This window comes from Strongylocentrotus purpuratus, unplaced genomic scaffold (genome assembly GCF_000002235.5).
Source record: "Strongylocentrotus purpuratus isolate Spur 01 unplaced genomic scaffold, Spur_5.0 spur5_scaffold_20, whole genome shotgun sequence".
Taxonomy (NCBI): Eukaryota; Metazoa; Echinodermata; class Echinoidea; order Camarodonta; family Strongylocentrotidae; genus Strongylocentrotus; species Strongylocentrotus purpuratus.
The window spans coordinates 12,430,023-12,455,681 of NW_022145606.1; the positions used below are offsets into that span (position 1 = coordinate 12,430,023).

Below are 25,659 nucleotides of genomic sequence, written 5' to 3' on the forward strand. Positions count from 1 at the left end.
GAACGAACTCGTCAAGGAAATGAAAAGGAGGAAGAGTGAGGGTGACGACAACTGGATGATTCGGGGTGAAAAAACTTGTGAAGAGAAAGGATCCCCCATCTCAGCCAAGCAACAAAACAAAAAGGCCCACAGCCTTTTCAGGATGCCTAACACAGCAGTCAACCTAGGAAACTCTTCAGATGTAAATAGTATTATTCATAATAGACATTTAACTTGTATGTACAGCAATGTAGATTCTTTACTCAACAAGAAATCAGAACTAGAAGCAAGAATCTCTGTGAGGAACCCAGACATCATAGCCTTAGTGGAAATATTTCCAAAGAACTTTTTTCACCCAGTTGATGACTGTGAACTTCATATTGGTGGATACAATATGTTTTTGCGAGCAGAAAGTCAGAGAGGAGTTATAAATTACTGCAAAAAGAACTTGCAATCAAAGCAAGTAGTTTTCAAGGACAGTGAATTCATGGAAAGTGAATGGTGTGCAATTTCATCAGGATCAGAGTATTTTCTCTTTGGATGTGTCTACAGAAGCCCAAATAGTTCGGACCCAAATAATGAGGCTCTCTTGAAACTCTTTAATGAGATCGAAAATTCTCCTCACACAAATATATTCATTGTTGGAGACTTTAACTTACCAAAGATAGATTGGGATATTCCGTCCGTATCTGGAACTGGAAATAAATTTGCCAGAGACTTTGTGGAAGTTCTACAAAATCTATATCTTTCACAACTTGTGGAAGAGCCCACTAGGATGAGAGACGGACAGAAGTCCAACGTTCTAGACCTCGTCATTACAAACCAAGTAGACATGGTCGACTGTTTAGTGATATCACCACCGATTGGTAAAAGTGACCACATGATGCTAGACTTCAGACTTTTTCTGCCTGGTGGGGTAACAAGTGTACCTGTAACAGAACGCTTTGCATTCTTCAAAGGAGATTATGAGAGTATGAGGAAGCATGGGAAAGTAAAAGATATGTTTGTTTCAGAAATGGTGCAGGACGGTGATGTTAATACGGATAATGACATTCTTGTGCATTGCTTGGAAGAGTTAACAGCCAAATTTATACCAAAGGTCAAAGCCAGGAATAATCAGCAGCCACTATGGATGAACAACGATGTACGTCAAGCAATCAAATGTAAACATAAAGCTTGGAACCGTTTTCAAAAGTCTAGAAGTGAGTCCGATAGAGTATCCTACAATATAGCAAGAAATGAGGCAACCAATAAAGTAAAGATAGCAAAGAAGTCATTTGAATGTAAGCTGACCTCAGAAATAAAATCCAATCCTAAAAGTTTTTTGAGATATGTTCAAAGTCAAAACAAATTTAGACAGGGTATTGGTGACTTGGAAAAGACAGATGGAACCATTGCAAACGATGATGCAGATAAAGCAGAAACACTGAACTTGTTCTTTGCATCAGTCTTTAATAAGGAGGATTTATCTCTTGTACCAGCCCTTGATCCATGGAAATGTGACAAGCAACTGGATACGGCCTGTTTTAATTATGCAAATGTCAAAAAAGCTATCATGAGATTGGACCAATCAAATCTCCTGGACCAGACAACATCCACAATCGCATCCTTAAGGAATTAGGGGACGACATTTCCCGGCCACTTGCCCATCTTTTTAACAAATCTATGTCGAGTGGTGTGGTATGTGACTCATGGAAAGAAGCCAATGTGACTCCTATTTTTAAGAAAGGAGATAAAAAGAAACCAGGAAATTTTCGTCCAGTCAGTCTAACCAGTTCTCTTTCCAAATTGATGGAGACCATTGTACGTGATGAAATTGTCAAATATATGAAAGAGAACTCACTGTTCACGGAGGAGCAGTACGGATTTAGAAGAAGTAGATCTTGTGCTACACAGTTGCTTAATGTTTCTGAAACCTGGACAAAGGAATTAGACAACAAGGGAAGTATTGACTGTATCTACTTGGATTACAGCAAGGCCTTTGACAGTGTCCCACAGGCTAGACTTCTGAAAAAAGTAGAGGCCTACGGTATAACAGGTAATATGCATAGATGGATCAAGTCTTTCCTGACTGGAAGAACTCAGCGGGTAGTCATAAACGGTACCCCATCGAGTACATCAGAAGTTGTCAGCGGCGTAGCTGAAGGAAGCGTGCTGGGGCCGACATTGTTCTTGTTGTATGTTAATGACATTCCAGATATTATATGTAACACTGCATCAGAAGTCAAACTATTTGCAGATGACAACAAAATCTTCTCACCAATTCACTCTTCATTGGATGGCAAAAATCTACAAGCAGATCTAACAAAGCTCTCAAAATGGTCCCATCAGTGGCGACTACCATTTAATCAGGAGAAGTGCAAGGTAATCCACCATGGTCGAAGTAATCCTTGTTATGATTATTTCATGTCAGACGAAGATACACCTATTTCTGCCGTTGAACTAGAAACAGACCTTGGAGTAACCTTTGACCAGCAATTGAAGTTTTCACGTCATGTGGATGGGGTATGTGCTGCTGCAAATCGCAAGCTAGGGATTATCAAGCGGACATTTTCTAATTTGGACAAAACGGGCTTTATACATCTATACAAATCAATTATAAGACCAAGACTCGAGTACTGCTCAACGGTGTGGCATTCTGTATGGAAAAAAAGACAGCACGAAAATAGAAAAGGTACAGCGTAGAGCAACTCGCCAAATACACATGCTACAACACTTGAGTTACGAGAAGAGACTAAAACATCTCAACTTGCCATCTCTTGCCTACAGACGCCATAGAGCAGACATGATACAGATATACAAAATAATGCATGGCCTAGATGAACTGGATCTAGCACACTTCTTTGACCATCCAACCGATAATAGAACCCGTGGCCATCGATACAAGATCGTTAAGAAGAAAGTCTACTCAAAGCTTCGACATGGATCATTTTCACAGAGATGTATCAATGAATGGAACAACCTCTCCTCTGTAGTTGTGTTGTGCACGTCACTAAACAGCTTTAAATCCAATTTGTTGAAATGTTGGTCGTCAAGAAAAGATCAATTTGACCCAGAGGAGTCCTTCGATTGTCCATGTTCGTCAATTGCTGTATAGCGCCACTAAACATGTGTCAAAATATGGATTCTTCATCCGAATGTCAACGAGAGGCAAATAAGTTTTTAACTTTAAATGCCTACTTCCAAGGTATATTTCCAAGTTATATAAGACAATTGTATTACTTAAAAATAAAAATTGATGTCATAAATGAATTCCTTGTCATAGAAAACTCTTTAAAAGTCGTATTATCCATGTTTTAAGGCTACCTGGATTGAGATTAGCAACATTATTACATATTGCACATATGCTAATTAGACGATTATGCTAATATGGCTATTAAAAAAAGTTGCCCAAGGTTGCCAAGCTGGCATCCAAGCTGAATTTACTTCAATACCCATCTAGAACACAAATAAAAACAAACAAACTTGTACTTAACAACTTCCCAGGTCTGAAAAACTTCTACAGGACTATTATAAATAGTGCCTACCACGCGTGTGTGTGTATGTTACGAACAAGTGAGGGCGCTAAACCACTGGAGAGCAAAACAGCAATTGACATTTTTCAATCATATAAATCTATGATATAATATAATCGTCCAATGTATGCCAAGGTGCAGATTTTCTCTCTGCCACGATCGCAAAGACTCTCGAAATTAAATGCCCAGTGCACTATTTGTAGCTACTTGCGCCCTCTATATAACAAACAATGCCTAATCGGTGACCATTGGTACCCCATGATCCTTTTTTTGTTATGTTAACTGAGAGCTGAGTTGATGAGATAACCACCTGTCCAGTGACCTTGCAGGGTGGTCTTATCCCTCCTGTAAACTATACTGATAAGCTTTAAACAGACTGTCTACCAACTTTTGACCAGGGCGTCAAATATGATGACTTATGACGTGATACAAGCACAATTTTTTTCTATATTCAATGTGTAATTGAAATTGCCCTTCTTACATCACTTCAAGATCATGTACATTACACATATCATTAAAGGAGAAGTGTGTAACTACGACAAATTACAAATTGTTTACCAGTACCAGGAACCATTCTGCCCTAAGAGCAAACTATTCGTCATTGTGATCGCTTGCATGTGCTCCTAATCTAGAGCACATGAGGGCAATATCAATTCTAGAAATTATATTTATTTTGATGCTTAAATTTGAATATTTTGTTCAATCATAAATATGTGGTATCCAGAATATCTAAAAATCATATATATTTAGATGCTTAAATTTGAATATGTTGTTTGATTATAAATATGTGGTCTATTTTGGTAAAGTTATAATTAGTAACGATCATGACGGTGTCATCCCTTACAATTTGATGGTAAAATAATTGTTTTGAAAGCTGAGGGTACTAGAAAGCATTTATGTTTTGTTTGACATTGTTATAATGCTTGTTTTATATTGTTCTATTGATTAGTTACATTTATTTATTGAAGGGTTCACAGTTTTCAACTTCTTTACCGTTATGTTTCCACATTTACAGCCTTATTCAAACATGATCGACACATTTGGGTTGTAATCTAACGAGAAAGTTAAAGAGCATTATAAAGACATGCCTACGATTTATTTTATTTATTTAAATGTCAATTTCATGATGTTTTCTATCAATGTAATGTTCTTGATCTATAACCATGGTAATAGCCCATTGGTAATACCCACCGCCAAGTTTGAGGCAGAGGTGTGCGTTCTGATAGCGAAGGGAGTTAAAACAACAGAAAAATAATTTAAGATTGTGTCTGTGGGAGTGGGGCCATTTCAGTTTTTAGCCAATGAACTAGTATAGTATTACTGACTACTTTGAGAGAAATAGTTGTTTTTATACGCTCAAGTGAAAGTTAGAATGGTGCTATTGCCCGAGGCGTGCCGAGGGCAATAGCCCAATTGTAAACTTCCCGAGAGCGTATAAAAACAACTATTTCTCGAATATTAAAGCAGTCATTAATACTTTTATATGCCGAAAACAAAAGAGTCAACTTATGACACCACCTTGGCCTTTCTCTAGTTTATCTGCACGGTTGTTTTTTATGAGTGTATCTTTGAGAGTAGACTAGATCTAGATCCTAGTCTAAGCAAGATATTTTTACAATTTTGGGGGTAAGCCGGCCCTGTGGAGAATATGGAAAAAAACCTGCGCTTTCATATGACACCTCACTTATTGAGTATCACCTTCAGGATCACAAGCAATACTAGTTTGAATCTCTGGTAATTAAAACATCGACCAATTTAGCACGAGACGGCAATGGCCAATGCATAGGGATGTGTGCAATTTCTACGGGAAGGATTTTAGCACTACTAGACCTACTTATTAGAATCAAGGCCTACTAGATCTACTTTGAAAAAAAATTATGGAGAATTTAACGTACCCTTTTTGGTGTTCTTACTGTCAGCAAGTCATGCATTTGATCATCATCAAGAAGTTGAAACCTTGGGAGAGTTTCTTCAGCCATTTTTGCCTTCGGTTTGGAATTTAGTACGATCGAGATTGCCGTACTTAAATTACCGACCAATTCTTCGCACACGTACGGTATCCTCGATCGCTCAAACCAGTTTTTAACATGTGAACCTATGGGTATTTCACCAAGACTGGAATTTTACCGGGAATTTTACCGGGAATTTTACAGGAATAGTTAAAGCTTATGACTGCAATTTCGACCAATCAGATGGCTGGATTTCTTAAGTGAGGTATATAACTAATACTACTTATCCCAGTTCAGTGATAATTGCAAAAACAAGGTACATGTACACTGAATATTTACGATGCGTAATAAAACAAAAGTGTAACCAACCATCGAGATTCCCATTGATATTTATTATTTGAATGACTCTGAACTATGTCAATTATATTGCATTTTAAAGGGTATTCAATATTCTGTCGGATGATACCTTTTTCGAAACTTTGCTGCCACGGATGACTGAACAGCAGCCTTTTTTTCGCGTGCTTTAATGAACGTGGGTCGAAAGCCCTAACGCAATGTTATTTCAACCGGAAACTATTAATGACATATTCGCATTAATTTGTGCCTAAGACTAAAATAGGTAATGTGTCAATTTCGACTCATGAAAAGGCTCATTTACAAGTTCATTTGTGACATTATCTTTCTTATGACGACAAAATTCCTTGTATAAGGTAAGACTGAGTCATTTGTGACAGACACAGTATAGATGATATCTGCGTTAAAAGTCTACTGTCAAAACCTTTGGTAGCTATCATCATGACTTTCTTAAATGGTGCAATGGACAAGTTAGAAATGAAATTAAAGATATCATGACACAAGATGTAAGAAACGTGTTTAAAATGGTTGAATAATAATAATAACGTCTTATTTACCCAGGGTAGCCACTTCAGTTGTGACACTGCTCTTCCAGCGGGCCCTGCATAGCATAATATGTTATTACTACCCTTCTCAAATCTAATTTCCTGAGCGCCTAGCTAGAAGGCAGAAGGTCCTATTGTAATAAGTCTTTGGTATGACTCGGCCGGGGATCGAACCCACGACCTCCCGTTCATGAGGCGGGCGCTCTAACCACTGAGCCACCATGCCCGGTTGAAGGTTATCCTGTGGATTGAAACGAGGTCCTGTGAAAGTTTAGATTTATTGAACTACTCTGAACAATGAAGCACTGAAGCATGAAAGCAGAATTTAACTTTTAAATGGATTTAAGACCAACGGCAACGCAACGGGCGGCACTGGCGTGACAAATATTCAGCGCCAATTTTTATAAGGAGATTATGACGTCACCTTTTGAAAACAAGACTGGTGCTCTTTCATCCGTGGCAGAAAAATATGAATAGAATAACATTAGACAGAAAACAATTTACTCACTACAATGACATAGACTTCAAGTAGGGTAGTGAGCACTGATTTTTTGTTTGGCCACCGGCAATTTGAAAATAGCACCCCTCCCCTCTTAAGCACCAATTAAAGGTAAAATAAACGTGTTTTTACCTGTTTTTCCCCCAAGGGAGGGGCCCAGGCTCCCGAGCCACCGCCCCCTGGATCCGCCACTGGCTGGTTCAAACGTTAAATGGAACTTTTTGTGCGAGTAATAATAGTCCAGTTTGATGATATAAACATCCGACCATGTGAGTTTTATTTTCCTATCTATTTTTCTGAATCGATCTGATTTAATTTGATCTGTTTATTTTCAAGACATTACAACTTTGCGCGCCGCCCCCCTCATTTTCGATAATATGATGTAAATGACTATTGCACCATGAACGGTTGAGCGATCATATACTGTACATTTTAGTAAGAGCTCGTAAATCATATTTTAGCTACATCAAATCGAAAAATGATTATATGAATTACGTGACTGAACACTAACAAAAAAAGGTTTCCACTTTGCATCTCACGACTATAACACCTAAATGACACACCTTGGTCACGTGACACAGTACAATTTTGGTGATTGGCTACTATACGCAACCACGTCACCCGGTATCCAGTCTGTGATTCGCTACCGCTAAGATGGATGGGTGTGGCTGGTGGATGGTGGAAGGGGTAAGAGACCAGAGCTGGTATGAATATGCACAGTCCTCATAGAACACTTCACTTGTAGTTGGAACTCAGATCGAGGAAGATATACTGCTAATTGTGACTGATATTTGCAGATCGACATCTATTTTATTACCATGATGAAGGCCCAAGTTTTCCTCCTTGTTGCGGTGATGGTTTTTGGAATGGGTAAGTAACGCGAAGGCCCCTTTTCTATTTATTCGTTTTTACCCCGCGCCAATCATGGGTTTCAAATCTCGTTTAAAAGAAGGAAAACGCTACCTGCAGACAACTACCTACATTAGGAAGATACATTGAGAGGGGGCAGTAGTGCAGCGGCTTAGCAAGAAAATTGTGCACTTTTTGATAAAAGCATGAAACTTCTAGCATAGTTTGCTTTCACCATAAGATTTATTTTCAGATGTGGAGGGAAGTCAGATTTGACCTCTGATGACCCTGAGAGGTCAAATCCAAAATGGCCGCCAGTCCGCAAGGGCTAATGTATAAACGCAGTAACTTTTGAACCAAATAGTCCAGAGAAACGTTTAAGGTGTCATTTCCAACTAACTTGGGGATGCCAATTCATTTGGTAATACTTTTGAGATCGCCTGAACTCAGGGTTTTGCATTTAGGTCAAGGTCAAGGTCAAAATTGACTAAAAATGGCAAGTTTTGAATGGTTACAAATGGTTAAATCTCATTTATTTGTCATTTGTTCTCAAATTTCTTTAGGAATGGTTCCCCTGCATAGTCCTCCACCTTAATCCTTTTCAGGTAGTCTATTTCAGTTTGATTTGACCTCTGATGAAACTGAGAGGTCAAATCCAAAATGGCTGCCAGTCCGCAAGGGCTAATGTATAAACGCAGTAACTTTTGAACCAAATAATCCAGACAAACATTTAAGGTGTCATTTCCAACTAAATTGGGGATGCCAGTTCATCTGGTAGTACATTTGAGATCGCCAGAACTCAGGGTGTGGCATTTATGTCAAGGTCGAGGTCAAAATTGACTAAAAATAGCAAGTTTTGAATGGTTACAGAAGGTTAAATCCCCATTATTTGTCATTTGTTCTTCCTAGCTATGTTCTCAAATTTATTAAGGAATGGTTCCCCTGCAGAGTTCTCCACCTTAATCCTTTTCAGTTAGTTTATTTAACAGTTTAATGTGACCTCTGATGACTCTAAGAGGTCAAATCCAAAATAGCCGCCAGTCCGCATGGTCTAATGTACAAACGTGGTAACTTTTGAACCAAAAAGTGTAGAAAAACGTTTGAGGTGTCATTTCCAACTAACTTGGGGATGCCAATTCATTACGTAATACATTGAGATCGCCAGAACTCAGGGATTTGCAATAAGGTCAAGTTAAAGGTCATATTAGGCCAAAAAAGTGCTGTTTTCTTTTTTAAAATAAACTTTGCCTCTATTTTGATACTTAAGGTTTCATTCTTTTAAAAATTAATAAAAAGACCCGTGTACCACCACTTTGACTATCCAGGGCCAAATGTCATAGAGCTGCTTATCGGCTGGTTCTATGCTTACGTATTAATTTCTACTTCAAAGCACTGCTAACCATAAGCACACGAAAATGCATTAACCTTACGCTGCTTACTAGACGAAAATGAATTTTGTAACAATGCAATCCATTGTGAACGTACAAGGTGGACGCCTTGTTTTCTTGCTAACCAAATTTGTCTGCTACAGTTATAGCACGAAAATTTGCTTACCGGTTAGCAGCTTTATGAAATTGGGCCCAGAAGACAAAAAAAGCTATTCCAAATACGACCTAAAACCTGTTCATAACCACAGCTATAGATATTTACATGAATTTAGCACTGTCCACAACTTATGCATATCCTAATGATGGTAACGATCAAAATCTAACAGTCTCCAGAACAAGATCACAGTTCAGTGCATCCTTTCTTGCAGCGACAGTGGATTATTCATGCCACAATTTTTATGCTTCCGGGAGAGTGGTCCAAAGAGGCTGCCACCCAGTTGTTTCGTATGTCCAGCCCAAGTCAGATGGCTCTGCATCTCTGGATTCTTGGCCAATATCTGGTTTCAACAGTTGGCCTGGTAGCAAGTGCGCTTGAGGTGCTGCTTGAGTGCTGCCTGGGATGGAGGAAAGTTCTCCAGGTTTCTAGACTTCTGTGCGAAGAGCTGTTTCCTGGCATCATTCACTATCATGCTCTCACTGGTTCGGTCATATGAGCACCACAAATCGCTCCGGCAGTAACATTGATCCTTCACTGACCTCCCTAGGCATGCACAGGAGTTCATTGAAGGAATCATTCACCTCTGGGAAAGACTTTTAAGTTTTTCCTGTGAATGTAGAAACAGTGTGACACCCGGTGAACGCATGAAAGATTGGAAGAGTCATACATGGTGTCAGACTCATGGTGGCAACTATCATGATTTTATGAAAAGCCTTGTACCGAAAGCTTGATCTGACACCAAAAGCGATCCCCAGCATCAGGAGCTGTCTTGCTAAATGAAGCCACGGCCAGTTCAACCGCATCAGTACCAACAATACGTATGGATACCCTTTTACACCCATTGGACAAGGCCTGCCAAGTGTGACTCAGCAGCAGAGCAGACTACTCCACTTCAATCTGTTGCATATTATACAGTTCCTTGCCCTGTGGTAGAGGAAGGTAAACGGCTTCGCATGACATGAAATCAAACAATTCGGTTTTGTTCTCATTGAATCGAAGGAAGTCCTTCCAGCTTTCTGGCAGCAAAATAGAAGGAGTCACCCTTTTCCTGGTGCCCTTTCCCTTTTCCTGCCCTATTGAGGCTTTCAGGCTAGCAGGTAAGTATACACCATAGCCAAGGTCGATGCGGATGCTTTTCTCGAGTTGAGCAAAGATGTATGGGGCAAACACTTTTTCTCCATACTCTTGAAATGTTCTTGATGTTCCAGGGTTGAGCATTTGAACCACAGCTTCACCATCAATAATTATTGCTTGGGCCACAGGTGCACTATTGTTTTCGAGCAGATTTGATTCCAGGCATCGAAGTAGATCTGCTTTAACTCCAAACCGCATTTACCTCCAGTTAACAAAGCTGGCGGGACTGCCTGGTTTTCATGAGAGAAGAAATTGTCCATATCTCCATCCCTTGTCTGACACGAGATGTAAATCCTCAAAAAGAGACCACAGTCACTCTTAAGTGCTGCAAGCTGTGCCTTCTGTTTTAACATATACCGTGTGTCTCAAAAAAAACGTAACACTTTTGAAATGGTTGCCAAATTGAGCATATATAATTTTATGAAAAAATGTTGATATGTATGGAAAGCTAAAGGACCAACCTTTCATATGATATGAAAAAATTAAAAAAAAAATCATGCTTCGATGGACAGTGTTCACTTAAGTTAGAGGTATGAAAATGGGCCTGCGCAGGATTTTTCCTTCCAATTTTGGACAGGTAAATTACTTGTAACTTACAAAATAAGGTCGATATGAGATATTCATGATCGATGGATCAAAAGGATATTTTGAATCAAAAGGATATTTTGAATACCTCGAATACCATTCCTTTTTCAGTGTTATTTATCAATCCCGAAACACCACCGCCCACCCCCCCCCCCCACACACACACACACACACACACACTTCCACCCACTCCCATCTCATTGTATCATTGATCTGGTAGATGTGAACGGGATTAAGGAAGAATGGGAAAATGTTAAATTGAAATACCGTATTCAAAATCATAATTGACATTATGAAACCCACTCTCCTCCCCCCCCCACAACCTTTTCCCATCCCATCACCTACCCCTTGCCTTTTCTTTATCAGTTTTCTTCCGTAAGTTTGGTGGATCATCAATCACATTTTATTCAGGTTTTATGAATGACCCAAACATGTAATAGCTAAGTACATCATTCATTATGCATTGAAAATACCAGACCCCTTCTCTTTCCCCACATTTGAACTTGTTATCACCTGTCCATGGAATACCGTATGACATTGCATTGTTATTCTTCATTGGCCTGAACACTGAGTAGCCAGAAACTGTTACATAATCCTCTTTATCCAAAATCACTGTTTAATACTAAAACAAAGAGGCAAAAACATGGTATTACACATTACAGGTTTAAGAGTAAAAATAACTGCATTAAGTTGTTACATAGCCTTCAAACAGTCCATCTTATGCCATGTTGTCAGTATGGAACGACCCCAATTCACAAATCAGCAGCGTGCTTTCATGGTAACTGAGTATCATCGAACTAACAATGTTACAGCAGTCTGTCAGAGGTTCAGACAAGTCTACCCGGATGTACGCTGCCCTTCGCGTCTTACCGTGTACCGCAATGTCGCCAAGTACGAGGGAACGGGGACGAGCCATAATCTGAACCGAGGAAGATCAGGACGCCTCAGGACTGGACGATCGGCAGAGAATATTGAAGTGGTTCGTCAAGCCATTCAGGATCATCAGGATGGAGACATCAGCTGTCGGCGAAACCCTACAGATCTACCCCACGCCACCTTCAACAGGATCACGCTACTTGATCTTCACTACCACCCTTACCAGATGATCAAGAGACACGAGCTTCTCCCAGGAGATCGTCAGCGTCGCACAAGATTTTGTGAGTGGCTACTCCGAAGGCCGGCGCGATTCTTAGATGACTTGTTGATAGGGGACGAGTCCGGTTTCGCTCTCAATGCCCAGGTCAACACGCACAATCTTGTGGCATACCGGGATAAAGGGCATCCTCCAGAAGAGTTCGACTACCAAAGGAAGTACAACCGGTCCAAGGTGACGGTGTGGGCCGGTCTCACTGGCAGAGGGGACATCATTGGGCCCATCTTCTTTGACAACAATGTCAACGGTGAAGCCTATCTCCAGATGATAGATGGACATGTTGTCCCTGCCCTCGATAGAGTTGCAAGGTATCGCCGTGGCAGGAATGGACGGTTTCAACGCGTATGGTGGGCGCAAGATGGGGCACCTTGCCATCGCTCCAGGGATGTCACAGAGCGCCTCACCCAGCTCTTCGGTGATCGAGTGATATCCCTCAACCGCGAAGTTGAATGGCCTCCACGTTCACCTGACATGACGCCTCTCGACTTCTTCTTGTGGGGATGGCTCAAGGCCAAGGTCTACACCACACCTCCCGACACGCTGGATGATATCAAGGAGAGAATCACCCATGAGATTGATGTCCTTCGTCAAGACAGAGCCACAGTCAGGAGAGCTGTTCTGGACATGCTGAAACGGGCAAGATCGTGTATCGAGAGAGAAGGTGGACACGTCGATCATTAATGTGAAAGACTTTTATCTTTACCGGTACCCTTACTCAGTCGGTACTTTGAAAGCCTTGATATTCAATCAAGAAGAAAAGATAGCCATGTGGACTACTGAACTGATTACTTTTGTCAGATCTTTCATTTTAAGATGAACAAAGCAGTTTTAAATAAGAAAGAAATAAAAGAAACATGAAAATCTTTTAAAAAAAGATTTAACTTGTTTTTTGTCATGTCTGCCCTAATGTGTGTGTGTGTGTGTGTGCACGTGTGTGTATGTGTGTGCGCGTATATGTGTGTGTGTGTACGTGCGTGTGTGTGTGGTTTGTGTGCGTGTGATAATTGGTTTGAGCAATTGCTTGATGGAATTAATGTTTCAGTGATTTATCGATTGATTTCAATGATCAAAATGAGTGACTGGTTAATTTGATTATTAATGGAAAAAATGATCCACCAAACTTTCGGAAGAAAACTGATAAAAAAGCAAGGAGTAGGTGAGAGGATGGGAAGAAGGTTGTGTGTGTGTGTGTGTGTGTGTGTGTGGGGGGGGTGGGCGGTGGTGTTTCGGGATTGATAAATAACACTGAAAAAGGAATGGTATTCGAGGTATTCAAAATATCCTTTTGATCCATCGATCATGAATATCTCATATCGACCTTATTTTGTAAGTTACAAGTAATTTACCTGTCCAAAATTGGAAGGAAAAATCCTGCGCAGGCCCATTTTCATACCTCTAACTTAAGTGAACACTGTCCATCGAAGCATGATTTTTTTTTTAATTTTTTCATATCATATGAAAGGTTGGTCCTTTAGCTTTCCATACATATAGACATTTTTTCATAAAATTATATATGCTCAATTTGGCAACCATTTCAAAAGTGTTACGTTTTTTTTGAGACACACGGTATATAACCTTCGCCGGCTGCCGACTGAAAAATGGCAACTTGTTCGTATGAAGTGTTTGTGTGACAGCTAGGTGTCGTACACTGCTCTAGCCTTTCTGTCACAAACTTTGTGTACTGCTCACCTAGGGTCTCAATCCTTCTCCCCGTTTCAGCCAATTGGATGTCCATGATATGTCGCTTGTGCCAATGACTAGTATGTCTTGACTTTGTTCTAGAGATGGATTCCCCATCTCTTTCAGTACTGTCAGAAGTTCCCATCCCTCAAGAATGCTGCCTGCACTCCAGGTTGCTGGTCAAGGTGATGTTTGTATAGTATTAGCAGAAACGTTAGTTTGCTTTATGGCATGTTCCTCAAACTCTGTAGCGATTATTTAAATTACTTAAACCAAATAAAACACAAAGTAACTTAAAGAACATCTTACCAGTATTATTGAGCAGTAACGGAAAGGAGCAGTTTCCCTGACTTGAATTGAGGTTTGTACCGTATACTGCCTAGCTGCCCACTGACCATGCTATATGCATATGGTCAGTTACGAGACAACTACTGGTTTGGTGCTATAATTAGTGAAATAAACTAACTGACAGGGATTACGATGGAGACTATGCAGGGGAACCACTCCTAAAGAAATGTGAGAACATAGGGGGACAAATAAATGGGAAAACTTTTTGTAAACATTCAAAACTTGCTATTTTTTTTAGTCAATTTTGACCTTGACCTTGACTTCATGCAAAGCCCAGAGTTCTGGCGAACCCAAAAGTATTACCAAAGGAATTGGCATCCCCAACTTAGTTGGAAATGACACCTTAAACGTTTTTCTGGACTATTTAGTTCAAGAGTTAAGCGTGTTTGGACAATTATTAGACTATGCGGCGGACTGGCAGCCATTTTTGATTTGACCTCTCAGGGTCATCAGAGGTCAAATCTGATTTCGCTCTACATCTGAAAATGAATCTCATGGTCTGCAGGGGAACCACTCTTAAAGAAATTTGAGAACATAGGAGCGAACAAATGACAAATAAATGGGATTTGTTTCGTTGTAAACATTGAAAACTTGCTATTTTTAGTCAATTTTGACCTTAACCTTGACCTAAATGCCAAAGCCCGAAATCTGGCGATCTCAAAAGTATTACCAAATGCATTGGCATCCTCAATTTAGTTGGAAACGACACCTTAAATGTTTTTTCTGGACTATTTGGTTCAAAAGTTAAGCGTGTTTGTACATTAGACCATGCGGACTGGCGGCCATTTTGAATTTGACCTCTCAGGGTCATCAGAGGTCAAATCTGACTTCCCTCCACATCTGAAAATGAATCTTATGGTCTAAACTAACTATGCTAGAAGTTTCATGCTTTTATCAAAAAGTGCACAATTCTCGTTATATGGGGAGCTAATCCGCTGTACTACAGGGGCAGTACATGCAATTGTATAGAGGTGGGACTTTCGTGGTAAATGGCTGGTTGCATATTAATCTTAGGCTCGTTCTGATACGACAAGGTAATCTGCCGCCAAGAAAAAAAAAAAAGAGATTCATGCGGCCTTCGGGTCACCCTAGGGCGTATCCTTATCTTTACAGGCCGTACGGCTCGCCGTGGGATTATAACGCGGAGTGATATTAAACTGCTGTCATTTCTAGGGCCGTTGCGATTAGAGAAGCCGTAGCCATGCCGTAGAGCGGTTCCACGGCGACCGTACGTCGGGCGTACGGTAGCGTTGCCTTTTATATACTCCAGCGGTGTAGCGGGGGCATCAGTTTGGCCGCACGGTCGCCGTATGGTCCCTGTTCCGGCCGCATTGCCGGACTCTTGCGGCTAACTTGCGTCTGCCTTATTTTTTTTGTCAAAAAGCTACGGCGGCCGCAGGGACTCTCTAAGGCGACCTTGCGTCATCACTTAAACAGCCGTACGGTAGTCGTAGATTTTCTGTCTCCACAAATTCAAAATTCGCCCCGTTGCTACCCTAACATATGTGACCGCTGCGGCGGTCCTACAATTGCTATTGGCCGTAAATATTTTAGACCGCACGGCCGCCGCGGCAAATGGAATCTATATAGGCATTAATTCACACATTGCTTGTAGGTTCAATACAGGAGCAACCCAGTACCAGGGGGTAATGTGTTAACACTCCAGCTACAAGACCTAAGCTTGAAATAAGCTTTTTTTTGTGTCAATACACTTATCGTAATTCCTGTTAATTATAAATGCTTCATAGTGTTTGAATGTGGTACTAAAATTGAAACTATAGCATCTTAGCCCGCCGACAACTGAACTTAAATATCACCCGTAGATTTAATACAGGAACAACCAGATATCAGAAACTCATGGGTTTACACTCCAGCTACTAGGTCTAAGCTTGCAGAATAAATATATTTCTTTTAATTCTAGTCTATAAATACATGCTGGATTAAAAATGGCATAGTGTCAGCTGAAATGCAATTACTGAACGTTTTCATGGAGAGAGGAGTTTCAAGGACAATACCACAATACTGATTGCTAGGTATAGTTTGCTAGGTAGGAGAAACAGTATGGCTTGTTCTACCTGATAACAATTCATGTATGCAATTCGCATATTCGTATTTGTGATGAATACATTATCATGATTGATTTCAATCTGTTATCATCCCTCTCTCTTTATAGTCTAAAGATGCATCATACTCTGCAGTTGGGTGTGATGGTCTGAATATTCATTTGTGAGCGTCAGAAATTTAGATTTTGTGAGGTTGCATCGTGACCAATTAAATCTTTTAAAGAGGAATAAAATCAATCCTGTTCGAGTTGTAAGCACATGATCATGATGAATTAAATGCACGCGAGAGAAGCGAGCAAGTCATTGGGGGAATTTCGAGAAAAAGACTGTTCATAGTCGCTTTAAGTTAGGGGGCACATGTTTAAGGGTAAGGAAAAGGGGACACTTATCAAAAGGGAAAAGGACAATAAATAGAAAAGGAAATGAGCACGTGCTGGAATAAAAAAAAAAGGTCAATTATCAGAGGTGAAAAGGGGCACTTTTTAATACCTGATCAAGCTCAAGAAGTAAAAAGGCCACTTCTCAGATTGTAATACGGGCATATATCAGCCGTGTTTAAAGGGGGCATTCATGAAAAGGGGATATAGGGTAAGGGTCAATATTGTTTTGGTTAAGATTTGGAGACATAAATCTAAAACTTTACAATGTTGGTTTTTATTTTGACAAGTTCGTTTTAAGTAAAAGTTATAACTTGAAAAATAAAATATTCCAAAGTTTAAATTTTCTTATTATACACTCAAAATAATCAATTTATTTAACATTTATGCAAGCAGGAAATCGAAAACTTATGTTTCATGAAGTCTCTGTTCTGTGTATTTTCAAAAGTTTACTCCATAACCAATTGAAGATCGAAAAGTGTTGCGCATTTTTTAAAATACTGTTATTCAAGAAAATGAATTTTGTTCAAATGCATATATAAATATCAACACATCCATTTCCCCCCCCCCTCCCCCTAAAAAAATTAATAAATATATAAACAAATTAAAAAATGTGGGACGGGTCACTTAACATCAGGCAAGGCCATTTGTAATGCTTAAACACGGGCGCTTATCTAAAGTGAAAGGGCACCTTTTCTGTTTAAAATTGACTTTTTTTTAGTAGTATTATTATTATCTTTAATCTTAGTATTACTATTAATATTATGACATAAAATAGATGAATGAATGAATGAATGATTAAAAAAATTAACTAATTAATGAATAAAAATAGTAATGATTAAGTGAATTGATGAATAACAGAAACAGAAACCAATAAAACATTTAAACTAACCTTCTTCACCTCCCACAGTCCACGCACAACGGTGCTACAGCTGTTCTTCATACACGTCAGAAAGTGACAATAGCGCCTTTGACAGCATGGCTTTAGAGCTCCCGGCTTGTGACGAGAACTACGAAGAAAGTACCACGGATTGCAGTGTAGCGGGAGGTTGCCTGAAAGCAAACTACGACTTTGAATTCGACGTTGAAGGAGGTGAGTACAATAGCCATTACTTATGATATTGATTTATATTATAGCGTCGGTACAATAAAATAATAATAATAAATAATAAAGGGTTCTTGTATAGCGCTCATTTCAGTCAGATTTGACAATAGTTACTGTTTACTAATTTCTCCCATTTTAAATTGTGATTTTGTGGTCTTTTTTGTAACTAACGAATAAAAGGTGTACTGGTAGAATTACGGCCTTTGTTGAATACTTTTAGATGTAGGCTTTCCCACATCCTCAAAAAAAAAAAAACATACATCGGTTATACATTTGTCACATACTTACAAATTACAAAACTTGGTAAGGGTATGAATAATTTAATACTAAACTGTATATATATATATACTCTATTTCACTGGGTAAAGAAAACAAGATGGTTTGCTCTGTAAATACTTTTGCTGGATCAGGTTTTTAATATAATTGTTCATGTACACCATGTACAGGCCTAAGAAGACTTTGGTCTTTTTACTGTTACATTGCTGTTATTATTCTTCTGCTCGCACCTAGCATGTTTCGGAAATTTACCATCTTATCTTATCCTATAATGCTATTTGTTTCCTTCGTTTTACTTCTTGCTTCATCTCTCTCTCCCCTCTCTCTCTACCCACCTATCTATCTATATACTTATCTCTCAATCTTTCTGTTTATGTACCTGTCTCCACACTAATTATCTTGCACTAATAGTCATTTTCATGGTATTTTCTTTCATTTGTCTCATTCTGATTGGGCCTTGAATTGGTCATTTTCTTTTTAATTCTGTGAACCTGCACGCAAAAAAGCTTGCTGTAATGTAGGCTAATTTTCCATTTCCGTATTTAGTGATTAAACAGGACATTCTATCGAGTCATTACTTTCATAAAGAAATGATGTGTATAATGTATACTATCCCGCATACTAAGAATATTGCAATCTGGTTGGTCTAAACGAGGTCACATGATCAATGATAGATAATCTCCCTGCGATAGGACTTTTGTACAGTATTTTGTTGCTGATGCCCCACTTGCCCATTTGTTTACTATGCTTTGTTAGTTTTGCATGGAATATGCACGAAAGCAACGAAGCCACTATCTTTAAACATGTCTCATTCTGTATTTGCAGAGGGTAGAGTGAGCGTCTCACAAGTCATACGGACCTGTGGAGCAGCTGCGGATGCATGCGAGAGCGCCACCGAATCACAACTCAACGCCCAACGAGACGCGATCAACAACGCGCTCCCCGATACCATTCAGTTCGTCTCCGGGAGTTCTTTTTTTCCTTTGAATCATGCGATGTCGGGTATCATGGTGTATTTATATCTTGGGAAGAAAAAACAGTATAGCTCGAAAATGGGTAAATATGAAATGTGATGTGATGTATACAGTAGGCTTGCGGGTGCACCATGTGAGAGAGAGGAGTCCTGAAAAGGACTGTCGGTAATCTTTCTTGAGGGTTTGTAGTCCTAAAAATGACTGTTGGTGTAGTCTTGAAGAAAAAGATGTGTTGAATTTGACTTTAAACGTACTGGTGAAAGAGCAAGTTTACTGAAAAGACGTGAGGTGATGATCAGTGAGGAGGAAACAAATATGAAAGAAAAACGGAGTAGGGAAAGGACAAAACAGAGAGAAAATGAAGAGAAAGGAGAAGGAGAGGAAGAATAAAAGTGGAGTTGACATCTGGGGGGTGTTTCACGAAGATCCAAAGGTGAACTTAACTCTTACTTGGACTTAAATATTATGGAGAGCCATTTGTAGCCTTGAAATAAAATATATTCAAAAGCGAAATTCAAGCATTTTAGACTTTTTATAAATTCCACATCATGAACATGAAATCTCCTTAATAATAGAAAATATGGATGATTTGAATCAACATTTTATGCCTTATAAAATACTATTACAAAAATATTTTCATAGATGCTATCGGCTTTCCATAATTGTTAAGTCCAATTTAAAGATAAGTTCAACTTAGGATCTTTGTGAAACACTCCCCAGGGCCTCATTTAAGAAGACTTGTCTTCATGGAAAAATGACAGTTTTTGTTTAAAGGCAGTAATATACTTGCTACTGATTGTTTATTAGTAGATATGTCACTGATTTTCATTTGTCATTGTAAACAGGCTTTGTGAAACGAGTCCCAGATATTGAGTGTAAAGGATATCATAATATTGGAAGACCAAATAGGGGAAAAGAGAGAAAAACAATTATATTCAATTCAATTAAAATAAATGTTTTAATGAACAACGCTGTTTGCAGCAATAAACTTAATTGCTCATGTAGATACAAAATAGAAATTAGCTTTAACATTTTAATTTCATGGCAATAATATATGCAAGTGATACAATTGTTATCTTTTTTTAATCACCAACATAATAATACAAATAAAGACATTATTGAAAATTTGGGAAATTGTACACAAATGTAATCAATAAAATTGAATACTTTTACAAATCAAAATTGTTTATTAGTTTTTCGAGGTGATAGGTTTCGGGTGCCTGGGAGAAACTAAGTCACTGGACGGCATGTGCTGATGAGAGGAGTCCGTTTTTTACGAATCTGCCACCTCTCTTTTGTTTGTTTTTTCTCTCTCTTTTCCCCTTTATTCCCCCTCTTTTATAGCGAAGGCGCGATGACCTTGTGGTGGAGCAGTGACCTCGTAGCCCCCTGATCCAGGTGCACAACCAAGTAGATTTGACATTGGTTCTCATTTCAATGAAAACTTCAAGCAGTTGTTGATGTTGGGTTTATAAGGCTGTCCAATCTGAAAAAGATTATTTCCGTCCTATAGCTGCTTCCTTGTGAGCACAAATATTAGTAGTAGTAGTAGTAGAAGTAATAATAATAGTAGTAGTAGTAGTAGTAGTAGTTGTTATACAGTGCGTCCCAGAAAAAAACGAAACCGAGATTTATCGATGTTTTATAATAACTTAATCACAATTATAATTGATAAATGACACATATTTGGAAAGCTTAGATCGTCTTTCATTTGATGCAACTCATATGATGCATATATTTTTGTATATGAGGGATTGAAATGAATTTGAGGAAAATTTTTGTAGACGAAAGACTTCATGCAAGGCTGATTGTCAACTAAACGGAGTTATTCTTTTGTCAATTCTGCTTGAAGCTATAAATGTGATTAAGTTATAATAAAACATCAGTAATTCTCAATTAGTTACAGCCAGCCTTACTTTATTCTACGTATATTATTTTGTCATGTGTAAATTTGCAATGTTTGTTTGTTATATATATATTTTGTAAAAATGCAAAAGAAAAAGAAAATCAAACAGAAATAAATAAATCAAATCAAATAAATCAAATTATTAAAGGGTTGAGGACTAGTGGATAAAACTCCAGACTGTGAGTCAGAAGGTACGGGGTTCGAATTTCTGTCTCAGCACTAAAATTATCTGGCGAGACTTTAATCTACTTTTGCCACTCTCTACCCAGGTAAGGGAAATGTGTTCCTGGCAGCAGTTTGTTCCTGATAATGATGGGGTTATTTATTGAAGTACTCTGTGCACTGATAAGCCGGCAGTCGGAGCAGAAGACAAGGTAATACATTTTTGTTTGAGAGCACATAGACATGGTAGGGATATTCGTATCACAATTTTACATGAGCTATATGGAAACAGAATATTGTTATTCTAAGCTGTTTGGAAGACTTTTTTCTGTGGTGTTTAACCACATCATATTAGAACAAGTCCTTATAACACACCACCCACCGACACACACGAATGCATTGGATAATGATAACTAAATCAATTTTTTACAGCGCAGCTACTTTCTTTATCAGTGATATTTTTTGTCTTTGTGCATGAATACGCCTTTCATAAGGGACACGAATTTCATTGAAAATACACTGATCAAACCTTGGAATTCCCCACATCTGGTTTTCCCCACCTCTGGTTTTCCCCATGAAAAAATATTTTTGTATTCAAAAGATTTGTTGGTTGTTGCGCTTGAGAAAGGACCTTCGTCATTTCATTATAATTGAAAGGTTTTAGAATTTTCTTTTTTCTGTAGGAAGCATCAAACAAAAATTGAATATGTAGAAAGGTGCAGTCAACTCTTTATATTTTTCACTTAAAAGAAAATAACTCATGTTTTGTTAGTTACATGAATATTCTACCCTATTCAAACGATTTGTTATTCACATCTAGGGCCTTTTACAGCGGCAGATTGGTTTCAATAGCGTACCGCCTGCGTCAGGAGCGAAACTAGGCGACGAGAATTATTTTCAGTGTAACACGCGTTATTCTCCAGACGAGAGCGAACAACATGGGGTCTAGAAACCGTCATAACTACAGGATCAACGACATCTCGCCGTTGTCGCTCTACTTGTCCGCTAAGTGTTTCACATAACTGTCTTTGCCAAAATGAGCGACAACTTCCGCGACAATCCCTTGTCACTACTGCAAACCCGTAATAATTTGTTAAAAAGCAATCTCAAGGCAACGTACAGTTATTCTACGGACAACGAAAACAAAATGAAACTGAAAACTTATTTTAAAAACTAATTTTTTGATCTTTAAGCTCTAATTCCACCGACCAGTTCCTATTTTTTTCCTTCAATATAACAGTATTATACAAGCAAACAAACTGTTCTTCCTAGATTTTGAGGCCCTGACGAGATAATAAGATAAATATTATATGAACATACATTGGTCTATCATGGAAAATTGGGAGAGATCGAGCAGTCTGTTATCTGAGACCCATGGGAATAAAAACAATTTTCGTGCAGGCATGTTTCTGAATATATTCCATTTCCAAGCATAATTTGATACAAATCATATTATATAATTATTAAAAAAATAAGTATTAAAAGTGTGAGTGTTATGATATTTTTGTTTCAATTACTTCCTTCACTTAACATAGAACTAGGGTGTTCGTTGGATTGGATATGAGTTATAGTATCCTCTTACTTGCAAATTTCTATTCCCTCGTCCGCACAGCAACCTCGAGTTTCATCATTGTTTATACTTTTTTTTTTAGATGTCATTAAGTTTTCGCGCAGATTGGATTTTTGTATCATTTGTGATTGATTTGTATTGTTTGGAATCGTTTTAAAACAGTATTGAAAAAGGTGAGTGCGTTGATGGAAATTAATGATACCGAACAAAAACTAAACTGATTGATTTATGTATTTTTTGTTTATAATTTCTTATTGGAAGATTTATTAACAATACAGAACATGTCAGCCTGCATGCTGACGTATGCAGTCATGTTATCTCAAGTACATATTATTCTCAAAATAACGGTGAATTGCCGATTGGTCTACAATCAGTTCGTCTATTACAGTTTATTAACCGTTGCAGAGCAGACGGGGACACGTGCACGGCCGGTATTAAACTGACAACAAAATAAAATGTCTAGACTAATTTTAGGAGCTTTAGCGCCCTCTTCTGACACGGACTGGGTCAAATGTTAAGGCGAGGTAGACGTAAATTTGAACACTTTTAGTTCACCTGTACTGATCAAAAGTTAAGTCCTCAGGAATATTTTATGAACAAATATGGAGAAAATGTCATTACACTAGCTCATTCATTAGGTGGAACAATGTCACTGAAGATCTGCAGCACACGACGCCGACATTTGTCTTTATTCCAATATATGTTCTTTGTTTTGTCGTTCTTGTGGGGCTGTCGGCAGTGGCGTTATGAGCGTAACGGTCAGATAATTCAGATGAGCATACTTTGATATTTTTGTGTGACACTGGTATGTCACTTATTTGAGTGGGTGCAGGGAGCCCCCAGTAGCTTAGGGGTGTTAGGCATTAAATTACAATCAGATGAGCATCCAGGGGCTCAGGTAAATATCATGACATTTCAGCAACATTGGTAAATCACTGGTATTGAAATAGAAATAAACCACGTTTGAATTGTATTTACTCATATCGTGCCAAGAGGGGGGGGGGGGGGAACTACCCCTTCCTCAGTACGCCAGTGGCTGTCGGTCTCATGGACTATTGGTCTAGTAGGAAATTGGTCTCGTGGGAGTATTGGTCTAATGAACCTGTTGTAAGTGTCGATCTCATGGGCTGTTGGGCTAAAGAACCTTTTGTATAGATATCGGTCTGGCGCGCTGTTGATGGTCCAATGAAGCTTTTGCTGACGTCGATCTTACAGGTTGTCGTTCTTAGAGGCGGATATAGGGGGGGGGGGGGGTTAGGTAGTTCAACCACCCCCCCCCCCCTCTTGGGCTGCCCCCCGATTAAAAATTGTTTTGTTTCTGTTTTTGTCTTTGTTTTTTGTTAATATGTCGAGGGCCCATTATTTGTTGTTGTAGTGTTTCTACACGCCTCCCCCCCCCCCCTCCCCGAAATATTGGCCGGCACTTTTTTTTAAAATTCGGGTGGTAAAATGAAGAAAAATAAATTGAGCACTCACTTTTTTGGCCGGTTAACTCATATTACTAATTCCAGTCTAGTGATAATTGCCATATACGTTATACTTAATATATACAATGCATATTAAAAACAAAAGTATACCCAACTTTGCAAGATTCCCATTTGATATTTAGAATTTGAATGAGTTTGAATTATATTAAGAGTAATAAATATTATGCCGAATGATATCTTATTCGCAACTTTGCTGCCACGGATGACTGAGCAGCAGCCTCTTTTGAACTGCACCAATGAATGTGGGTCAAAAGCCCTAACGCATTGTTCTTTCAGTCGAAAACTATTAAAGACGTATTTGCGTTAATTAGTGCCTAAGAATAGAAAAGGCAATATTGTCAATTTAGACTCAAGAAAAGGCTCATTTACAAGTTCATTTGTAATATTATCCTTCTTACGACGACAAAATCCGGACTTTTCTTGAATGCTTTATTTAAGGTAAGCATTAGTCATTTAACATAGACAAACTTTACACTCACAAGCGTGCTTTTTACCCATCTTTTTCATGAAAGTCCACTGTCGTTACTTTTGGTATAGTTATCATCATACATGTACATACAATACCGGAATACACTATTTAGAATATTGTCCATTAAGTTTAACTTAAGAGATAAAGTGGCGGAGCCTATGGAAAAGCAGAGCTTGTTGTGGAAAGGCTCCTTAAACTAAAAAAGACATAATTAACTAAATTAAAGTTTATAAAATACAACTACACGCTAAAACAGGGAAAGGGAGATTACAGGGATACATGAACCGATACTCACAATTAACTACAAAAGACAAGGAAAAGGGAAGGGAATATATCTGCAGCTTATTGAAACAATATTACTACATAATTTGTTCTCGATATGACTATATTATAAATATAGTTGTTATGGTCTCTTCTTATATCTCCATGGTCATACCGTTAGTTACTCATTGTAATGAACAAAAGTATACAGTTTGGAGACAAGAATAGTCAGGAATCAGGAATGACAATATGTATTCAAATAATACTTTTCAATTTTCTTCTGAATACATGTACACTTACAGACCTTTTAATCACAGAATCGAGAGAATAAACGACGACAAAATCCGGACTTTCTTACATGTGGAAAGCTTAGACACATTGATCTACTTTGAACAATGAAACACTGAAGCATGAAAGCAGAATTTAACATTTAAAAGGATTTAAGACCAACGGCAACGCAAGGCAAGGCACTGACCTGACAAAACATTTTATAACGAAATTACGACGTCGCATTTTGAAAAAAATACTGGTGCTCTTTCATTTGTGGCAGAAAAATATGAATATCATTTTATTAGACAGAAAACACTTTACTCACTACGATGACATAGACTTCAAGGTCTCATGAATTTGTAATTTTTAATCATAAGCTTCCCAATTCGGGCCTAATTTTTCGATACGCACTGTGGAATAGCAGGCAAAGATCGTTGTCGGTAAACTGTATACATTATACCTATTTAGACATAGTGTTGTTCAGTTGATTGTGTTACACGCTCATATTAATGATATGGCGAATATTGGGTGAAAGCCTGATCAAACAAGAACGGTGACAAAGCAGGCAAATTGGTTTACACAACGTGGCCTAATGGATACAGAT

The 25,659-nt window shown here is 38.5% G+C and overlaps 1 protein-coding gene across 1 annotated transcript; it reads left to right on the plus strand.

The window, feature by feature from the left end:
* The first annotated feature begins 7,559 nt into the window (after positions 1–7,559).
* LOC105442143 lies at positions 7,560–20,307 on the plus strand. Its single transcript, XM_030993660.1, has 4 exons — positions 7,560–7,711; positions 17,486–17,668; positions 18,782–18,966; positions 20,275–20,307. The coding sequence occupies exons 1-4, from the start codon at positions 7,660–7,662 to the stop codon at positions 20,305–20,307; spliced, it is 453 nt and encodes a 150-aa protein (XP_030849520.1). The 5' UTR covers positions 7,560–7,659.
* Positions 20,308–25,659: the final 5,352 nt, after the last annotated feature.